This window comes from Fusarium tjaetaba, assembly GCF_013396195.1.
Source record: "Fusarium tjaetaba strain NRRL 66243 chromosome Unknown NRRL66243_c0000180, whole genome shotgun sequence".
In the NCBI taxonomy this organism is placed as follows: Eukaryota; Fungi; Ascomycota; class Sordariomycetes; order Hypocreales; family Nectriaceae; genus Fusarium; species Fusarium tjaetaba.
In genome coordinates, this window is record NW_023501376.1 from 1 (window position 1) to 20261 (window position 20261).

At 48.9% G+C, this 20261-nt stretch overlaps 6 protein-coding genes across 6 annotated transcripts; 2 read left to right on the top strand and 4 right to left on the bottom strand.

The window, feature by feature from the left end:
* Nucleotides 1-1222: 1222 nt before the first annotated feature.
* Nucleotides 1223-2629, top strand: FTJAE_8382 (uncharacterized protein; the record flags this gene model as incomplete). Its single annotated transcript, XM_037355192.1, has 1 exon — nt 1223-2629. One exon carries the CDS (start codon nt 1223-1225, stop codon nt 2627-2629), a length of 1407 nt encoding a protein of 468 aa, XP_037204505.1.
* A 309-nt stretch (nt 2630-2938) lies between these two features.
* On the bottom strand, nt 2939-4707 carry FTJAE_8383 (low-affinity hexose transporter HXT3; the record flags this gene model as incomplete). The annotated part of the gene is made up of 4 exons (XM_037355193.1): nt 2939-3255; nt 3305-4329; nt 4384-4638; nt 4694-4707. 4 exons carry the CDS (start codon nt 4705-4707, stop codon nt 2939-2941), a joined length of 1611 nt encoding a protein of 536 aa, XP_037204506.1.
* A 3546-nt stretch (nt 4708-8253) lies between these two features.
* FTJAE_8384 (uncharacterized protein) lies at nt 8254-10848 on the bottom strand (the record flags this gene model as incomplete). Its single annotated transcript, XM_037355194.1, has 1 exon — nt 8254-10848. The coding sequence occupies one exon, from the start codon at nt 10846-10848 to the stop codon at nt 8254-8256; it is 2595 nt and encodes an 864-aa protein (XP_037204507.1).
* Nucleotides 10849-11513: 665 nt separating this feature from the next.
* On the bottom strand, nt 11514-13142 carry FTJAE_8385 (uncharacterized protein; the record flags this gene model as incomplete). The annotated part of the gene is made up of 1 exon (XM_037355195.1): nt 11514-13142. The coding sequence occupies one exon, from the start codon at nt 13140-13142 to the stop codon at nt 11514-11516; it is 1629 nt and encodes a 542-aa protein (XP_037204508.1).
* Nucleotides 13143-15430: 2288 nt separating this feature from the next.
* FTJAE_8386 (uncharacterized protein) lies at nt 15431-17737 on the top strand (the record flags this gene model as incomplete). Its single annotated transcript, XM_037355196.1, has 4 exons — nt 15431-15784; nt 15843-15995; nt 16046-16090; nt 16139-17737. The coding sequence occupies 4 exons, from the start codon at nt 15431-15433 to the stop codon at nt 17735-17737; spliced, it is 2151 nt and encodes a 716-aa protein (XP_037204509.1).
* Nucleotides 17738-18208: 471 nt separating this feature from the next.
* FTJAE_8387 (uncharacterized protein) lies at nt 18209-19849 on the bottom strand (the record flags this gene model as incomplete). Its single annotated transcript, XM_037355197.1, has 1 exon — nt 18209-19849. One exon carries the CDS (start codon nt 19847-19849, stop codon nt 18209-18211), a length of 1641 nt encoding a protein of 546 aa, XP_037204510.1.
* Nucleotides 19850-20261: the final 412 nt, after the last annotated feature.

The window sequence follows — 20261 nt, forward strand, 5'->3', positions numbered from 1 at the left end:
GAGGAGGAGGAGGAGGAGGGGAAGTAGGGGAAGAGTGTGTATTGATGAAAGCTGGTAGTGCTCAAGACTTCTCTACTGAGAGAGATGCAGAAAATAAAAAGATAGCCTAGAAGATAAACAAAAGAGAGTAAGCACTCGTTCTGAAATTTATCACATAGACCTCAAGTTGTGTCGCCAGACTACTTTTCTAGAAGATCTTGTTTCCTGGCGGAGGAGATGATGACTTACCTTGAATAATGAAGAGTTGACGCGATGTTTTCTAAGAATATTTGCGATATGTGAAGAGTTTTTGTGATGAGGGAGAGCAGAAGTCGTGGGTGGAAGGAAGATGGATGCGAGAGGGGGGTTTAGCGTGGCACTGTCAGGTTTTATGCAGAGCGAGGAGGGTCGGTGCCTCAGGTGGAGGGCAACAACAACAGCTAGACCTCGCTCACCTACAGAAGTACTTGGTACTAGGCTATGGGAGCCTATAATTGTATTATTTTGGACTTGATATTGCGTTGATGGTCTTTGGGAAGCGAGTGTCAATGTCATATTATACAGCACCAACACTCACTTCTCAATATATTTGGTAGATGTCCAGGTACCTAGTCAAGACGATAGAGACATGCATTGTTGTCCCTTGGTGTTCTTGAGCTTGCCGTTAGTTCGTAGAGGTGCCTCGCTGGCAGTCCAACAGTCGTGCTGCATCTCCTTCGTGCAATATTCACACCCAACACCAAAGACATTGCAATAGGGATAATAGACAGACCTCCTTTTCCACAGAGAACTATCATACAATGTACAATACTCTTTGATACTTATTTCTTTGACATCTTGTTCAAAGGGTTCTTTTACCATCATTGTGTTCTGCCGTTCTGTTCCTCTGTTCACCACGCCGACCCCTCTGTTCGCATGCTAGTGTTCACTCTAGCCTTTCAAAACATTTCCCACTACTGACATCTCAATGGCATCCAGATGCTCCAGGACGAACATTTAAACAACGACACGCCTTCATTTTCATATGTCTCATACACAAACTTCATATATTCAAGCACCCATTGAAAGCCACTTGAATCTTATGCTACAGATAACATCAATTTCTTATTCCAATTCTTACGAGCCACTATATACTCCGACTATTATACTACAACACTTGCTGTCATTTCATATACGCTGTTCTATACTCTCACAATCCTCCCTAACACCATCAGCACCAGATATCCCCCTCCAACAACATACCATGCCTCCACGTTTTCACTCCCTCCCGGCCGAGATCCAGTACATGATCCTACAAGAAGTCTCCCGAGACCCTATAACCGCTGGATATGCCGCCGTCAGCAAAGGTTGGCAGGATTTCTTCGAGCGCAAGAACTTCAAGTCCCTCGCCGTCGATCAACACGATCTCACTACGTTTCGCCAAAGAGTTACACCACGACGTCAACAATTTGTCAAACACATCTGGTATCGAATAATTCTTCCAGATCATCCCAGTCTACATTTAACTCCTGGAAGCAAGACCACCGAAGATCCCAGTGTACTCTGGAGAGCAGACAAACGCTTTACCGACTGTATCTTCAGACTGTGGGATATCATCTCTCTGTGGAACGCGGAGAACAGAATCACCCTTGAGCTCAGTGCTTTCTCATACCAGGATTGGGACCACGTTACAGAAGACGAACGTATTTTCGAACGAGACCTTGAAGCGTACAAGGCCCACAAGAAGTCAGAGTCAAGAGAACCTTACCATTATGACAATCCTCAAGGACCCTACGTCGAACAGTACGGCTTTTGGGGGCTGCCAAACGCGATTTCGCGGATACAGGACTACTGGGAGGCTTTGACGTATGACCTTTTGGGGTGGAAGGAAATCGAGTTCGTTACGGCTGCCGAGGCCGATGATGCCGTAAAATACTTCAAACCGGAAGATGCTATACTCCCCTCAGTCCCTATCGTTTCCAAGTTCCTTATCCGCAGCACGCAATTCCGTCAGTTCTGGCCAGAAACTCTCCTCCACATGTTCGAAAGTTTCGATAACATAGAGGACATAACCATCGAGCGATGGGCTTCTTGTACATCCGAGTCAGAATCAGAATGGATCGAACATGCTGACAAACCGTTTGCCGAGTGGCTCCCAGTCACAGTCAAGAAGTTATCCGTCAACGGAGCGAAATGCGCGGTGCTTCATGACTGGCAAACATGTGAACTTCTGAATAGGGAAGCTCTAGCAAAGGGTCTCCGCCAAAACTCCAAAAGGCTAGAACACATGTCTGTAGTGGACATCATCGGCGCCGGTCACTTCCTTGATATCTTCCGTAAATACGTCACAGATGAAGACCTTGAAAAGCTAATACGATGGCCTTATCTTAAGACACTGACCTTATCAACAGATTTATTCGAAACGCGAAGGCGAAAAAAGATAGAGGAATTGCTCTGCTGTGCAGCGAGAGCAGCACGCAAGATGCCAAAACTTCAAACGCTCGAAATCAGAAGTAGGGCAGATCCGCAGATCAAGTTTCGGTACAATATAGTCAAATCTATAGCAAAGATAACGTGGTCAGGGCCAGTTGTCGATAGCACCAGAATCATGAAGGAGTGGAATAAGACATCTGACTGGAGAAATAATGTTGATGTAGAGCATGATTTTTGAGTGTGTAAGCAGGTCATTTGAAGGGCATATAAAAGGCAACGGGGGGTCTGGTCCAGAGGGAATATATGTTGATGAAAGGGACGGGCGAGGAATGCATTTACAAGGTTATTAGGGCGTCAGGCGTTGGGTCGTATTCATGATACCCATCACATTTTACAAAACAGTTTAGATGAAACCAATAATGATAATTGATCGCATGTCTTAAGCCAGACTAGCCAACTCCGTATGACAACTATACAGTGACAAAACCATGATGAACGCCGCGTATGCATCCAGTGCTTACACAAATATATCCCATGCAACCCTTCTCTAAACATCGATCTGCTCAACGCGAGAATCCTCTCCAGAGTGAGACTCGCTATTCCTACCCTTGTCGTTCCCGTGGAAAGCAGATTCGTCTCTCTGGTCACGGGTAATGTATCCAGGAGGAACCCACTTGTGACTGTTCCAAGGCTTGAGACCCTCCTGGCCATACATGAGATCGACATTCTCCAGAGTGAGCTTTCGAGATTCGAAGAGGAAGAACCAGACGAGAAGAGCGGCGGCTACGTTGGCTGCGACGAGGACGAAACCGAAGGCATAGTTGATGGCATCGGCTGCAATAGGAGAGAGGAAAGCAATCATGACTGTTATAATTGTTAGAAGAGCTTCACATCGAGAAATGCGACGACTTACAATTACCAAGCCAGTTACCGGCAGTAGCGATAGAGGCTTGCTTCGCACGAGTACGGAGAGGAAAGGTCTCTCCTATGACGACCCAAGCCATGGGACCCCAGGTACTGGCGAAAGACGCAATAAACATGCACGCGCAGACAATGAGAACGATACCGACTGTGCTGTTACCAACAGGATCGATAGCTGTACCAATCGAGGCAAAGACGCACAGCCAAGCAGCTTGCCAGATGGCGCCGATGAACAGAGGCCAACGACGTCCGAATCTCTCGACGAACCAGAGACCGGCGAAAGTAGTGGCAACATTGACAGCACCCAGGATGAGCTGGGTCTGGATAGGGTCCTCAATCCCAGCAGAATTGAAGATGGTAGCTCCGTAGTAAAAGAAGTAGTTGACGCCGGTCCACTGCTGAAGGAAGTGGATGAAAAAGCCGAGCATAGTGCGCCAGACAAGCTTGGGAACTGAGCTCCTGGGGTCGAAGCACTCGAGCCAACCGCCCTGGCCGACTTGCTTCTCCTTCTCAAGGATGCCTCGCATTTCTCTCAAATCGTCCTGGACTAGAGAGTGTTCAGGCGTGTTCTTCTGACCACGAAGACGTGCGAGTGACGTCTGGGCACCCTCCCAGTCGCCCTTGGAAGCGAGCCATCGAGGAGACTCGGGGACAACCAGGATACCTAGACCGAGAGGTAGAGAGAAGCCAATGCCGAGGCCAATTACGATTCTCCAGGATGCGTCGTTGTGGTCGATTTTCTTGAGACCGAGACAAACTATGTTGGAAACCAGGATACCGATCGTGATCATGAGTTGGTAGGAGGCGACGACAGCACCACGGATTTCGCGAGGGGCGCATTCGGACTGGAACATGGGCACACCGACGGAGAGGTTACCAACACCAAGACCAGCAACGAATCGACCCATCATCATATGAACCCACGAATTCATCGCCGTTATCTGGATGACATTACCAATGATGAACAAGGCGACTCCGAAGGTCATGCTCTTGCGACGTCCCCACCAATCAGATGTGCTGAGATGTTGTCAGTTTGTTGTATTGGGATGCGCGAGGCTCAAGGAGACGTACTAGGCACCAGATAGAGCACCGATCAAGCTTCCTATACTCATGAGACTGACCATAGTCGACTGAATAATAGGCACAAAGACCTTTTCATCTTTTTGCTCGTCGTAGCCGGTTGCGAAGCGGAAGATAAAGTCTTTGAAGAGGAGCATAGAACTAATCTGCCCAGTGTCGTAACCGAAAAGGAATCCTCCTATGGACGTGATGACACCCAGCAGGATGGCTTCGATGCCGCAGTCAGCGCCATTGACCTTGATAGACCTGGGAGTGTTAGCTGAGGTCGAAGATGGGTATAGAGGGAGGATAGTAGACGTACTTATGACCAAGCATGGTTACAATGGTGTACGACTGTGTCGCAGGTGTAATAATAAAGCTAGAATAGAGATCGATTTCCAAGGGACATAGAGAAGAGGGAGGGAAGACGAGGTCTTTTATTCTTCAGATACCAAGACCAAGACTCGGACCAAGACCTGGGGTATATAAAAGAAGAAAAAACAAAAACGGCCCTGCCCCATAAGAATTAGGTACCTGTAGGGGAAAAGGTCAACAGTCGGGGGTCCCGACAGGGCATGTCTTTCCGTTCCGCGATGGATGGTGATGATGGAGAAGACGAGATGGGGGCGGGCATCATTTACTAAACTTGGCAGTCGTCATGGGGAAGTCGACTCAAGCCAAGCCCGTGTCTCTTCAGAGAGAGACAGAGAGAGACAGCCGTTGTAGGTGCAGATCACCTCACACTTACAGCACCCAAGACTCACTAACGATGGACATGGCCATTGCAGACAAACAGAGCGTGGAGAGGTCCATGTTGCGTATTAGTCTCTAACGAGGTTTGGCGATAAAGGGCCGATGTCAGTGTCTTCTTCATCATCCGGGGTTTCTCCAGTATCTTTCTCCTCTGTCTCTCTCCATTCTCTGCTGCTGGCCTCAGAACCTGAACCGCAACAAGGCGAGGCGAGTAACGAGTCAGTGCAGAGTGGATCGTCAATGATTGGATTTCTGGAAGAATGTGGATGCGAATAACCCCTTGGCATGGGATTCTGGGGTACGTATCACCCACCAAAACTTGGCGAAAATTTTAGGTCCTTACAGTGGATGTTGATTTCTTGGTGTTGTAGAGTTAGGTTTGGGCCTATGACGTAGCGTCCAAGGCACCGCAAGGTAAGCTTAAAACCGCCATGGGTGTGCTAGGGTGCCTAGGTGCCAGCCCCATTTTGGAGGGAGGGCATTGGTTGAGCTCTGGGCTTACGGCATCGTTCTCGGTGCGACTTCTTTTCGACCCGGCGATCACTACGCGTTACACAGTCACTTTCTCTCCTGTCATGACTTGTTGCGACAAGACGTTGGAGAAAAAACCTTGATTGTGTAGCGAACTCTGGGGTTGTTCCTGCGGAGAATCTCCAACGTCAACTCCATCCCCTCACATTCACCCACAGTCACAGTCACAATCACACACTCTCTACTACGTACGTACTCGCCTATCCTTGGCTCAAGTTGCATTCATCGCCAAGTCCAGTGGGTCATCGAAACGATTCCTTGGCTCTGACACCAAGTACCGGCATATCATATCACTTCGATCCTTTCCAAACCCAGCCCAGCACTAAACCGGAAAACTCTTTCAGCTCGCTGCAATTCTCTTCTCACCAACGTGACCTCGCCTACAGTCATACAATCCCAATGAAATCACCTCCCCCAAATTCTACTCCGGACCCGCGTTTTCATTTCGGAAGACTCCTCCAGGACCCACCCGGAGCCGTGGAGAGCCGGCCGTTTACTCGGAGCTTCATGCCTGCTGCTGGAGAACGGACACCGGTGTAAACGGCCCTTTTTCAACATGTATACTTGTCAAAATATCTCAGAGCCCCTATTTTTTTCTCATCTTCTCCGGGCGAATGGACACTTCTATCCCCCACGGTCCCAGCAGTGAGAGATATCTGGGGACTCCTCATTCCCAACTCCGCCTTCAGGTACCCAGAATGGCGGAGATAATGGAGCATTGTACTCTATATGTCGAATTTGTGAAACACCAGCTGACTCTGTGAACGGACCCTATAGACGGCCGTAATTCGGCGATGCAAGAACATGAACGTGCTTGGATAGTTGAGATATATCCCGTATTATCCTCTTCAAACATCCGACTTTTTTTGTAGAACTGCGAAGGATTCTCTTCGCGTAAGTCTTCCGAGTTGACCTTTTCTCAAGGTCAGTGCAGCCTCGGTGAGTGTTGGTCTAGGAAGTGCCAAGAAACTCTGAAAAGAACGCATGACCCAACTCGCAAATGGGGCTCATTCGATTTGTTGGATCATGGGAAATTCTCGATTACCCCTTTGATTAAAATGCAGAAGATGGCCAAGACATTGGTGGAGAAGAATATGCAGAACTTTGTGAATAAGGGGTGATGTGATGTGAGTTATCAGCCATCCCCAACTCAGCGTTGCAACCTCTCACAACTCTATCTCTGAACCACATTTACGAGATAACCTATCACTTTCCAACAATCAATCCGTCAGACAATCTATCTTGCCGCTGAGTGATCACCGCCTCAAGTTCCACTATATCTTGCACCACACTCGCGAAACCTATGTGCAGTAGTGATACCACATAAGCTTTTGATCACGCGGTTTCGCAAGGCGAATCCATGAGCATAAGCGCCAGTATATCGTTTCTCTACGAATCGGAACTTGTAGACACTATGCCTTGTTGACATTTATGTTGATATCGGTTATCCTATCTTTCGATATCTTGTAGCACGAGACTAATGCACTACGCCTTTATTCGCGGTTATCTCCCGCGCTACCATCAACTAAATCTCAGGAAGCTGAATTGGGCAATCTCCGATAGCTCTATTTCCAGTAGCCTCAATGAATGGACGAGTTCGAACTTTGAATCATGTAACAGAGGCGGCTGGCTTCTATGACACTGGAGAATTCAACTGGGCATTAGCTGATGGGCATATGTGTGTCTGCTAAAGCCTGACTAGATATATGTACATTGGCAGTAAAATCCGACAATAATAAAAAAGTCTAAGTAATCCAGCCGATTACTAGAGTGGCGTAGAACCATTTCTGATTCACTGGAGTTTAGGGTAAGCTCATATTTTTCTAGAAATCTAAAATCAGATTATATTTTCTGTCACTACTATTCATAGACGTATATTACCATTCAAGTTTAGATCAATAGACTATCGATCAAAGGCAATAAATTGTTTAAAAAGAAACAAGTAGTGTATTTTATAGACTGTAAGTTTAAAGTAAGTGTCCCCAACAACTCTCCCCTTTAGTTTTAGGTAAAGAAATCAGCATGTTCATCATCTCCAGCGTCTTCCCATATATGTTAGGAGACATTGGCTGCGACAATATGAAAGTGGTCGAGCACCACCACAAAGAGAAACTACTCATCACGGGCTTCAAATAACACTTAGCAATTATTGATATTACACCGTCTCCAAGACACATAGCGATAAGGGGAGCTATAGCAAGACCAACCCAGACTGGCGAACCTGTGCTCTCACAAATTACCACGTCGTACGGCCAGCGTAACAGAGCCAAATCCTCATATGACTGTGCTATATTGAAAGCTATGTGTGTGACCAAAGAGCATGCATTTTTGTTGAAAGTCGCTGTTCGGACCCCCCGTCACCCAAATTCAGTCTGGTGATGCAAGCTTTGAACAACAGATCTCAACTGCAAATTGACACATGAAGATCTTTATATCGCACAGACATATCACGCCTCAGTCATCACTCACACGAAAAAGTACCAAAATATAAATCAATTTAACTCCTTTAGCTAAAGTCGTGCTCGCGACTGATGCATACTATTTTACAATAACTATGCGTTTCATTCTGGGTATCCTTTTCATAACCCATTACTCCCCCTAGTCAACCACCTTCAACATCTCGTACGCCTTGTGGCTGATCGCCTTCTGCACGATCTTGAGAGGCGTCATCTTCACCTTCTTCGTCTTCTGGGTGACGTTACCCTCCTCGTCCTTCTCAACGACAACCTCTTCCTCTTCGTTGTCCTCCTCAAAACCTCCTCCCTCCAGGAACACCTTCAGCAGGCCCTGCGAGTACCCGCTGACGAGGCATGTTCCATCCTCGTCAGCCTTGACGGGCTTGGGAGCCGTGGGGTCACCACCGTTTCCGGTGTAGCCTGCTCGGCCGCCTGCGAGGTTCCAGAAGACAAGCTCGGGGAGTTCGTAACCCGCCTTTTCGAACTTGGTCTTGATGCGTTCGAAGGAAGTAGACCAGCTTGAGCTTGACCGCCCTTTGTTATCCCAGGGTCGGTTGTAGTGGGAGTTGGAGGAGCTGGCTTGGTTGAACTGCATGTCGCTGAAGACAAAGACTCGCTTGATCATGTCCTCCTGTTTGAGCTTGTTCTCAAGAGCCATGGGGAGGATCAGGTCCTCGAAGACAGAGACGAAGTTGGTGCTCATGCCCCATTCAGATCGGTGCATGGCCCAGTACTTCTCCCGCAGAGTCTTGGTCAGGTCGACTTCCTCGACTCTGGGGTGCTCGCTGAAGGTGATGAAGGTGCCGGCGAAAGGGGGCTTGGCGACCTCTGCGAGGAGGAGAGACAGACCGATGGCGGAATCGATCGGCGCGGTCTGATCTCTGAAGACAGGACCGTTCATGCTGCCAGATACATCGCAGACCGCGATGCACGAGTCCATTGTACCCGAGTCCTTGATTCTCTTGAAGAGAGCGTTCCACTGCCCGTCGAGGACCTTGGACTCGATCTCAGCGACCTTCTGGTCAAGAAGTGACTTGGGCCCCGATCGAGCAGCCGAACCGCCTGTTCGAACCTTTTGGATCAATGTAGAGGGGAGAAGCGTAGCGCCAGAGATATTTGCCTTTCCTTCGGCAACCTTATCGAGATATTGGCTGAAACGCTCCGCATCGTTTTCGATAAACAGCTTGGAGTACTGGTTCATCGCAAGGGAGGGCACTCGGTCGTACTTGATGTTTTCGTACTTCTTGATAGTAATATCTCGCTCGACGATCTCGAGCTGCTTTCGGAGGGCAGATGTATCCTTGCGGTATTGCTCACGGGCGAATCGTAGATACTTCTCGTGGTCATCTCTTGGGCTAAGCATCGGGTGGTAGATGGACTCTCGAGGGTACAGAATCTCGGCGATGGTGCTGACGATAAAGGTGTGTCTGTCGTGGAAGTGATCGGAAGAAGGAGCCCACTTGCCGCACAGTGAGATGGAGCGCTTGGCCTTGTTGTCTCCTGCGAGGGCTTGGATGTCCTTTTTGAGTTGTTCGGCGAACAGTCGAGCAATGTTCATGTGTAGCGCGCGGTATACCGGGTCCGTCTCAAAGAGAACACGTGCAGTCTCATGACGGTTCTCTCTGGTCTCTCGTCTGAGTTCCTTGGGGTCGACCTTGTGGTTCAGCTCACTGATCTCCTGTCGAGTTGAGTGAGATCCTTGGCCACGACCGCGACCGCGACCGCGCCCTCTTTCACCTATCATGCCGCCATGATGATGTCCGTGGAGTCTGCGGCCGTCGCGATGGCGAGGCTTCTTGGTGCTCTTGCCTCGGAGGATTCCAGGGTTCTCGGTGTTGAGGACCTTCTTAGGGTCATCAATCACAGTAAGCTTGTCGTTGGCCGCAATGGCCAGGATATTGAGCATATCCTTCCAGTAGCCATGGGCCACTCCATTCTTCACGTTGAACTTGGTAGAATCGTCATCGTTCTCTTCTTCAACGAGGACAAGGTCATCGTCTTCCTTCTTCTCGGCTTTCTTGTTGATGATCGGGCGACTCAGCCAGCGGAGGTTGGTGACGAGGGTCAAGGGATGATTCTGCGCCAACCAACCGGCGCATCGGTAGAATACACTTCGAGAGCTCTTTCCAAGATGGATGGAGCGGCTGTTGAAGATGATTCTGAGAGTAGCAAGGGGGTTCTCATCCCAGGCACGGGTAAGGAGATCCTTCAGGCGAGGACCAGAGACAACTTCCTCGAGTTCCTGGAAGAGATCAACAAGGGCGTCCTGACTAGAACGATAAGCGAGATCGCCGTTCTCCGTGTACATCATGTTGTCCAGGTCCCGAGCTGGCTTCTCGTTGTCGTAGTTGATAAGACCCTCCATGAAAGCGTTGGACTGGACAGGCTGGGCTTCTTCCACCTCCATCTCCTGGGTAGGAGAAGACCTTCCCATAGTTTCGGTGTCTTGGGATGTATGATTCGAAAATTTGGCGGCCTTCATGGCCTGACGGATTTCGGCAGAGGTCGAGTTGGAGACGAGAGTGAAGGTCTCGGACTCATCAGCCTCAGCCATGGCCGCGAAATGTTCCTCACGGACTTCTCTTGCGAATGATTCATTGTGACGGCCAGCGATCATCTGACGGATACATTCTTCAAACTCAGCCTGTGGGAGTCTCAGGGCATCGTCGAAGGGGAAGAGAACGGGGGCTGATGACTTGAGGAACCAAGGGAGGTCTGACTCCGATGAAGAATCCATGATGTTTGATGACAAGCGGAAACCAGTTGAAAAGAAGAAACGAGTGCGGAAATAAGAAGAAGTGTGTGTCCTTATATACTTCAGTTATTCGAAAGTTGCTAAGGTTCAAGGTGACTTTTCGTGTGTCTTTTAATGTTCGGGCTAGGACTGAGCTGAGTGGCAGAAATCGGTCAGTGAGTCAGATACTCCCTCTGTAGGTTTGCTTCTGAAAGAGACGGGAACTCTTTTTACAGTGGCTCGTCCTGCGAAATGTAGGCTTGGATGGGCTGTACTGGTTGCATGCGGCTGAAGCTTGGTGCTTTGGATGCCTGGAGGCTGAGCTAGACTAGGAAGTCTATCCACATCGAACAGGGTACAATTTGGAAATCGCCGAATAATATGAACTGATCAGAATTTACTTATGAGAATCAGATTTGACTGGTCAGAAAATTGTGAGAATTATTGGTTCTGTTGCTCTATTTCTCGTCATATGTGTTGGTTCAACATGCCGTTGTCTGTGAACACCCCTGTAACTGACGTCTATAACCCATGTCCTGAGAGTTCCAACAGGGGTCTTTTGCGGGGGCAAGGGTGCTAAAGCTGGCCGCTTGACTCACCCGGGAGCTAAGGTATCGGCCATCATCTCTGTCCCGTCTCTCATAGTTGCACAACCTCTTCTAATTTCCCTATAGGACTTGTTTCTGTCGAGCCTGCATTGCAAGCGTGTCAACATTAGGGCGCTCAAAACTGGGATCAAACGCATCCAAGAGCCTCCCATTACCTTCAGGGTAATCACTCTGAGGAACATACGGATGCTCAACACTTCCCTCATCTTCGTCAAATGGGTTCTCACCATCTTGATACATGAAACTGGTCACCTCCCGGCTAACATCCATCATATAAGCGCCATAAACACTGCCAAATCGAACGTCAACGCGAACAACTATTTTAGGCTGGTTTTCCGCGTCCCGCTCGCGCCAGCCTAGCTTCTGCCGCATGTCTTGCACCAAGCTGTGATAGTCGCCACTATCGGGCATGAAGATCAAGTAACTCAGTTCAACAGACGTTAGGGTTGGCGATAAAATTTCGAGAACATTTATGACGTCGTCTTTTTTGACGATGAATCGACAGAGGCCGAAGTGTCGAAGTTGGTGCCAGTCGTTAACAGGCAAGATGCTTTGCAAAGGAATAAAGTGGTCTACTTCCTCTGCGTCCGGGTCGTGATAGTAGTAAGATTCAGATTCATCAAAGTCGTCAACATATATCACATTAGTCAACAGACTAAAATGTTGGATATCCCTCGCCATGGCAAGTGTATTCCGCAAATGGTTACTTCGAAAAGAGCACCAGTTCTTCTCATACTGGTTGCCGCAGTGTAGAGAGAGGTCAAGGCTCGCGAACCCAGGATGACTTAGGATGGTCTTCAGGTCTTTGATCTCGCTGTTCTCGGCGTCATCGAATATACGGCAACTAATCCCTGTTCGGAGTTGATTGGTGTCAACAGCTAATTCAGCAAGTTTGCTCTCTGGGTTCTTCCGTAGGTGTTGGGCGACGATGCGACTGACGAGACAATAGCCGCGCCATTTATCCTTCTCCAAGCCATCCCAGTCCCTCGCTTCGGGAAAGCTGGAACTCATCCGTATGAGAGGCCATCCACGCTCAATAGGGTAAAGGAGACCGCGTGGGAGTGATCTGATAGTAGGCGTGAGATACCACGGCAGTCCAGGTGCTCCATGAGCCGCAGGACTAACTACCACTCTTTTCAGATTGGGAAACCGTAGTAGCCCATACTTTAACGCATCGGCGTCTCTGTTGGTGGCAATAGTCTCTTGTTGTTCCTGCCACAACTTCTTGAAATGCTTAAATGCTTCTGCTGGGCTGAGTGTATGTTCGAAGGCTTCTTTGACTTGGCTATACTTGCAACTCCTGACCATCGCACGATTCTCACGGTAGACGTGACAATACCAGTCAGGAACTCCGGTAGTTTCACCGATGTCCTTTTCTTCGTCATACCATGAGGGACACTCCATTTCGTGGGCTGCATCAAAACGTGCATCGTCGTAGATGATCTCTGTGACCTGGAGCCGAAAGGTTTCGTGATTTGCAACAGCTGTGAAGACCTCTATATCGCGCAAATTGGGCGAGAAAAAGAGACGGTCAAGGCCAAGATGCGTGGAATTTTTGATGTAAGTGCATGTTTGACGCAGACTTTTCAAATCGATGTTGGGTAGTTGGTGTAATACCTGGTTAAGTACTTCAGCTGGAAGATGACCAAGAAGCCCAGACGATCTTCGACTATTGTCATTGGGGGTCATTTTCTCAAGTCATTGAAATAGTGAAGTCTTTAATCCAGCTGCACCAAAAGTCAAGTAGCTTCTGCTAATTTAGTACTTGCGTGACTATTTGAAGACATGACCTTGCGTGGATCTACTTATTGCCTACAGTGGGTCAACTTAGAGGCACCCAAGGGTGTCTCGGTGTGGAGCTTACGGGGATAGAGCAGGAACGACATGTCTTTTCACGTGAGACCGTTGTAACCTTTCTTCTTCTATTTCGACTTCACGTCTTCAAGTGTTTACCCCCTTATTATCTTCTGCGTGTCTCCAATGCCTGAACGTTCGTTCTGCGGTCGTATCGTCGAGTGACGAGGCCAATTGCGGTCCATTGCTGATCAGCCTCATTCCAACGACTCCTTTCTTTGATGGCCAACTTCCAATTGTTCGCCGAGTTCTTTGTCAACTGCAGCGCCGACCCCTTGTCTCCCACCCTTCCTTTGTGCTTATGTGCCTTGCCTTGTACATCAATGCGTCTCGGGTCTCGATGAATCGTTCGTTTGCGGTCTCTTCACTCGTTGTCTCTTCGTTCGTGGTCTTTCCGTATGTCGTGTCTTCTCCATAAAGCCAGCGCTTTGGGGACTACTGGTTCGTTTTCCCCTGTAACATGATCAAGTATGGTCAGTTACAGCTTGTATGTACGGTAATAGGAGGAACCTCTGTATGGATCAAGGAGTATCGATGCTGGGCAAATCCCATCGCCGTCAAGACAAGTGGTCTGACTGATGTGAAAGCGACCTCAAGGGCAAGAATAAGGGGCAGAGGCAGGTCGAGCCTTCGAGGATATGTCCCTGTGTATATGTGTGTGTTCTTTTCTGTCGTACTATGGACTTCGGGTGTCGTGTATTCGAGTGTCGTGTCTTCGAGCAAAGGACTGCTAGTCTATCAGTGTGCCCCCATGGTATCAAGGCCATGCCGCAGTCGTGGTTCTTACTCTTGTCTCGCCGATATGCCGCTCTCAGGTCGCTGCGTCGTTGATGCAATGCTCTTCATATGTGACCGGTGTCTCGTATGCTCGTGGGCAAGCCGCCGTTATGATCGAGGGAGATGGGTATGGCTGTTGTAGATGGCCGACGCACATCATCTACCTGCTGTATAAGTTCGGGGTCGAGGTGTGGAAAACACCATGAGTCCATGGTGGTGATACTGCGCAACGATACAAGGTCAGCACGCCCCAAGATGCACTGTTCCTCAGTGAGGGAGGTAATACTCAAGACCATCGAGGTCATATTCATCTCTCGAGCTCCGAGTTCCATGACTGTGTGCTGGTGGATGAAATCCCGATGTACTGGACGAAATACAACATGGATGAACAAAAACAACAAGACGGCGATATCGTGATGACTTCTGGGAGACTAGTGGGGGCCCGAATAGTTTCGTCAGTGGAGAGGCGGGACAGAGTGGGATGCATGCCACCGGCAACACCAAGCTACAACACCACTTGGGCTGGAGAGAAGCAAGTGAAAGTTGGCATGGGCTATCTTTGCAATAATATCTTCCTCCGACTATATGGGGATTATGATTATATTATCTACATTTAAAATCTAGATCGAGTGTCAAGGCGATATGTGCCAATGAACATCATATGAACATGATCATGAACATCAACGTTAGCCTTGCTGCTCTCTTGTGGACCCATGAACCGGATGACTGTTCAGCATCAAGGTGGTCCAAGTCTCTAGAGCTTCTATTCCTTTCGTCCCACTGCACTGCCGCTCCTCCATCTTTTCCTTCGCCCCTCCACTGCCACGACTACTTCCACTGCAGTACCTCAAGGACTTGACCCTATCCCTTTCCCACAAGAAACTGAAATTCCCCTCGCCGGAGAAAATACTCAGTGCCCTACTCCTGAGTATCAGTGGCAGCGTACTTGGTCGTTACCTGGTCACCGGATCGTCTGGACTTTGTTGATTCTGCTCTCCTATAGGCTAGGGCTCGACGCGTCGTAGGCTGATTCTTCTGCCCCTCTCGCGTATATATTGCTCTCCTCTTTTCTCCCCCTCCGCAACAACATCTTCTCTCCCACATCTCTGTTTACCCATCTCTGCGAACATTTCTTTCTTTTCACACATCACAAAGTTTACCTTCGAATATCTTCTCTTTGATCGTCTAAAGGCACGAGTAACTATACATTTACCAGACAGTCTTCGTCTTGAAATCTTCTGCCCCCAGACAAAATCCTTACCCAAAGACCCTGCCTTTCTGTTTACCCATTCCCCAACTTTCTGCATCTTCTCCTTTCCACTTGATTACCGTTCGTCGCCATAAATATGGCTCCTCCCACCATTAACGGTGATCGAGGCCCTACCCCTGAGCAAGGTATTTGGGACTTCTTGTCTCTGCACTCCGACGGGCAATCCACTTACTCCTCCGACTTTATCGCCGCGTTAGGGGATTCAGATTCCCACCGTTCGGGTGAAGTGACACGAATTCTCGAGGATAGAGACGATTTCCTCCCCGGATGGCTTGCCAGGATCGATTCGCAAGTCAACTTGTCGTCAAATGAAGCTGGCTTCTCCAACCTCTCGTCGGATGAACTCATAAACCAAGGCGAGGCTCATACAGACTTCACCCGGTTGTTGGAGGCGAATCTAGGTAACCGAGTTTATTACGACGAGCTCCGGGTAAGTCACCACCAGTCAAACATACTTATTATCTCATATTGACGCTTTCACCTCATAGGACGCAATTATTGCTTCCACCAATGGTAGCCTTACGCGCACTCAGCTCCTCGCCAAGATGGAGGAACTGGAGCGGGTCGCGGTTAGAATTCAGGAGAGCAACATCAAGCTGCGAGAGATGAGTGGGCCTCTCAACCCCTCATCTAGAAGTGATGTAAGTTTTTTCCGTCCTTTATTGAGTCAGACGATTAACATTGAACTCAGGGGGACGATGAGGCCTCATCAGATGAAGAACCGGAAGGGCCAATCGTCCGTCAGACAGGATCCGAGTCGGGCAGCAACGAACCCGGGGAATAGGATCCCCCTAACTCGCTCGCCGAAGATTCTTCAGAGATCGAGTCCCAGTTTGCTCGACAATCGGGTGGCATTTTTGCTGCCGTTGACGGCACCAATGGTACAACTATAACCTCCTCAGTCATTATCGATGATGTTGTGGAAGTCATCTCCATCAGCGACAGTGAAACCATCCCTCTTGTTTCAGACGACTCCACCTATAAGATCGATGTCAAGTCCGTCTTCGATCCAGCTGAGACCGCTGACTCCCGTCGTGTTCTTCTAAACAAGATCCCGCAAGGAACCACCCTCACCCAGATCGCTGACGCGGTCTGTGGTGTCGGAGGACTGATCCGCATCTCGATCATGGACAATGTTGGCAAAAGCGGCACTGCATTCAAGCTTGCGTGTGTTGAGTTCCGCGACTCGGCTGCCGCCAAGAAGTACGTTGCCAACATCAAGGTCAATGGTCTTGAACTCATTAACAGCAACGGACGTTTCTTCAACATCGAAGTCAAGCTTATCAACTCAACATCGTCTTACGATTCCCGACATGGCCACCCCCTTGAGTATGGTGTCGGCCATCACAGCGAACAGTCTGGTCGTTGTATCACTATGGAGAACTTCCCTACATCTGCCATCTGGCACTTGTTCACTCGATTCGGAACCAAGTACATCATCCGTTCTTCTTTTATTCCCAACAACAATGGAATGAACGGCAAACTGTCCGTTGAATTCTCCAGCGTCTTCGAGGCTGGCCGACTGTGCTACATGATTCTGAACCACGTCTTCCTGCCCTACCATGGACCGGCTTTTCAGATGGGGCTTGGTCAGACTCCCTCTGATCGCGATGTTGAGGAACTCACCAGTTCCGTGTCCAACACCATCGCTTATGTCTCTCCCAAGCATCTCTCCGATGTTTGGAATGTTCAACCATTCAACCTCTTCACCCCGTCCTCCAACTTTGCGTATGGTGCTCCTATTCCCCGACGTGCGGTTACCAGCCGCAGCTCGTCCGTGAACGTGGAGGTGGTCTCGCGCACCCCGTCGATGACTTTCGTTCTTCCCCCCGCGTCGATGAAAGTAAAGGCTCCCACTACTCCTTCCATGAATGCGGAGGCATTGCCTACCCCGTCGGTGGTGGAGATGTCGCAAAGTTCGTCTTGCTACACATGCAATGTTGTTCCTCATATCCTTGTCCGCGATGACAAGAACTCTCCTGACCTCCGGAACATTCAGATGACCGACGTCCGCTTCAACTTCGTCGATGGGCAGACAAAGTACATCATCGTTATAGGCAAGGTCTATTCTCGACATATCAACGGTGACATCTACACTAAGCTCGACAATGAGGAGTTCATGAAACTCAAGCAGGACAATGTCCTCAAGCCCAACTGGGCTAACTTTTGGATGCACTACTGTGAAATCAACGAGGTTCCTTACCTGCCCAAGTACGCCGAGTACGGGCGTGTTGCGAACATCCGCCGCAACCTTAACAAGAAGTTCGGATTGCCTGAGTCCTGGAACCCCGAGCGCCTTACTACGATTCCCAATCAGATCAAGTCGTACCTCAACCCCAAGTCTCGAAAGGTTGTCTCAACCGCTGAGACTGAACGAAAGTAAATATCTACATAACAAAGTCGCGATATTGCGCAAGCTGCATCTACGGATCAGCCGTGTTCCCTTGAACACTCCCAACAACGGTTCAGTTCTATGAAAACTGGCACACTACGAATGACACAGTACGGTTGCACATGGTGCCGACAAAGGCAAGGGGCGATTGCCATTATTCACGGAATGTTTTGACGCAGGTATGGGGCATTTAATCCAGGGCATTGCTATAAGGGGATGGATGGGGATTTGTATGACATCTTTTTTGGGCCCTCAGAATCAATCAATCAAGAAATCAACGGTAGTTTTCGTACTTCAAGGTAGTTTAATGTAAATAAGTCATTTGACACAAAATGGGGTATCTCTAATGCTATGTATGTCCGCCGTGACCGTTCTGCTTTTTGAAAAGTAATTACGCCTTCGCCCGTAACGATAAGAATCCATCTCCAACTCCATAGCCAACCTTGACTCAGTTATTCTTCTTCATCTGTAATCACCAGCTCCCCATCCATTCGCACCCAAGTTCTTAGCCCTCTTCTTCGCAGGCGGTTCCTCCACGACGAAAAGCTCATCATCTTCATCATCCTCCTTACGTGGATCTGCAGCGATGGGCATTCCGAGTTCGTCTTCCTCTCCGCCTGCGAAAGCTTCACTGACACTTTTGAACTGCTTTGCAGGAATGCCCCATGATAAAGTAGTTTGTTTCATAGACTTCTTCTTTGGTGCGTAGGACGGTGCAACGGATGGTTGTTTAGAGACTGGTTTTAAAGCCGGTTTGTCTGAGCGCTTTCTCTTCCCGTTGCGGAGGTACGCTTTGATGAGATCTTTGGGGAGGTTGGATTCTGGCTCCCATGAAGGGTTCTGATCAGGTGGCCAGTCGCCTTCCCAGCGGACCAAGAAGTAGCGCACTAGACCTTGGCCTTCGACTTCGTAGAGTTCCATGTCTTCGAGGCGTTTAACCTCCCAACCTGGTTCATCTGCATCTTCTGGATCTTCTTGGTTGGGGTCTTCCTGAGGAACTGGCTCTGGAGACTTGGGGACGCTACCTGTAGGCTTCGACTTTGACTTTGGAGGTTTCTTCTGAACCGACATAGCTTCTTCGATGAGACGTGCCGTTTGAGTTTCTGACTCTGGATCTGGCGTCTCAACTCCCGAGTTAGAGTAGGTGAGTGACTCTTTGGGGGTCCAGTCTGAGGCGGAGCCTGTGCCTTGAACGCCACTCACTAGTTCATTAGAAGGATGTGTTTTCTTTGGACGGCTCAGCTTCTTTTTGCCTTCAGACTTTGAGCGTATGCTCGTGATCTGGGGCGTGCTTTGGCGACTTGAGGTCCCTGTTGACGGGATCGACTCGAAATGTTTGCCTTTGGCATGACTTTTCTTTGGGACATGGGACTCAGCTGCTATACCATGCGGCAGATCCATCTTAGTGTCACTGAAAGCACTTTTTAAGTCTTCAGTAGTCCCTCTCTGCTCATCCAATGCCTGATCGTCCGTCTCAGCCGAATCACCAGTCATTTCCCACTGCAACTGCCTCGCCGGACCCTCTTCATCCGACAAACCCTCAAAATCCTTTAATCTGTTCTTCGTAGGGGTCTTGATCGTCATGGCCCCCTTCATTGGAACAGCCTCATCGTCTTCTACCACCGCAACGACAGCCGTTTCTATCGTACTATGCTTGGGTGGTCTACCACGCCTCTTTGGCTGTGTAACCTGTCCAGCTTCCGTCTTCTTTTTCTCCGTCGTTTCTTCCTCCAACTGTTCTTCCGTATTCTTGAATTCCCATTCTTCCAATTCCCTTGGTGATACGTATTCCAGAATATCCATCGCAGGAACCAACATCTGCGCCGCCGGTAGGTCCGTCCATGACACGATATATGTCATCCGCCTAGGTAGAGGGAGTCCATCTGCAGCAAGTCCCGGCGAGGGAAGGATAATTCGCTCCAATATGTACGCGGTCGAGTCTTGGGGTGGTAGCAAGCTAATAGGCTGCAATGGAGGACCGCTTCCTGGGACATAATCTCTTGGTTTAGACCGAAGACGTACTTCGATCCGAGATCTCTTATGTTCCTTCGGTTTTCGTTTTTCCGACTCGTCTGGCTCGAGCTGCTGTTGGAAGGACTCCATCGCTCGTGCGCCAACGCGAGTCCCGCAACCCGCGACGCCAGTTCTAGCTAGATTATAACGGAGGAGTCGCCAATGCGATTGGGCGGGTAGAAATCATAGGTAAAGAAAAGAAAGATTCTGGAGCAAATTAAGCAAAAGGACTTTCGATCTATGTCGTCGGCGTGTTCATAAGAAATAAATCTGTTTTATGAGCTGTTCTAAAACGCGGCTTGTACTGTAAGAGGCTGGCAACCGGCCAAAGAAAGAGCTGCCACCCGATGACTAAGCCAAAAACAAGGTCAACAAAGCCTAAGACAACATGAAAGGGCCTATAACTACCTTCCTGGGTAGCTTGTATTTTATTTAATGAAATAAAGGGAACTTGAGATTGCTTTTAATTTATAAATACTTCTTATAGTATTATTAAATTATT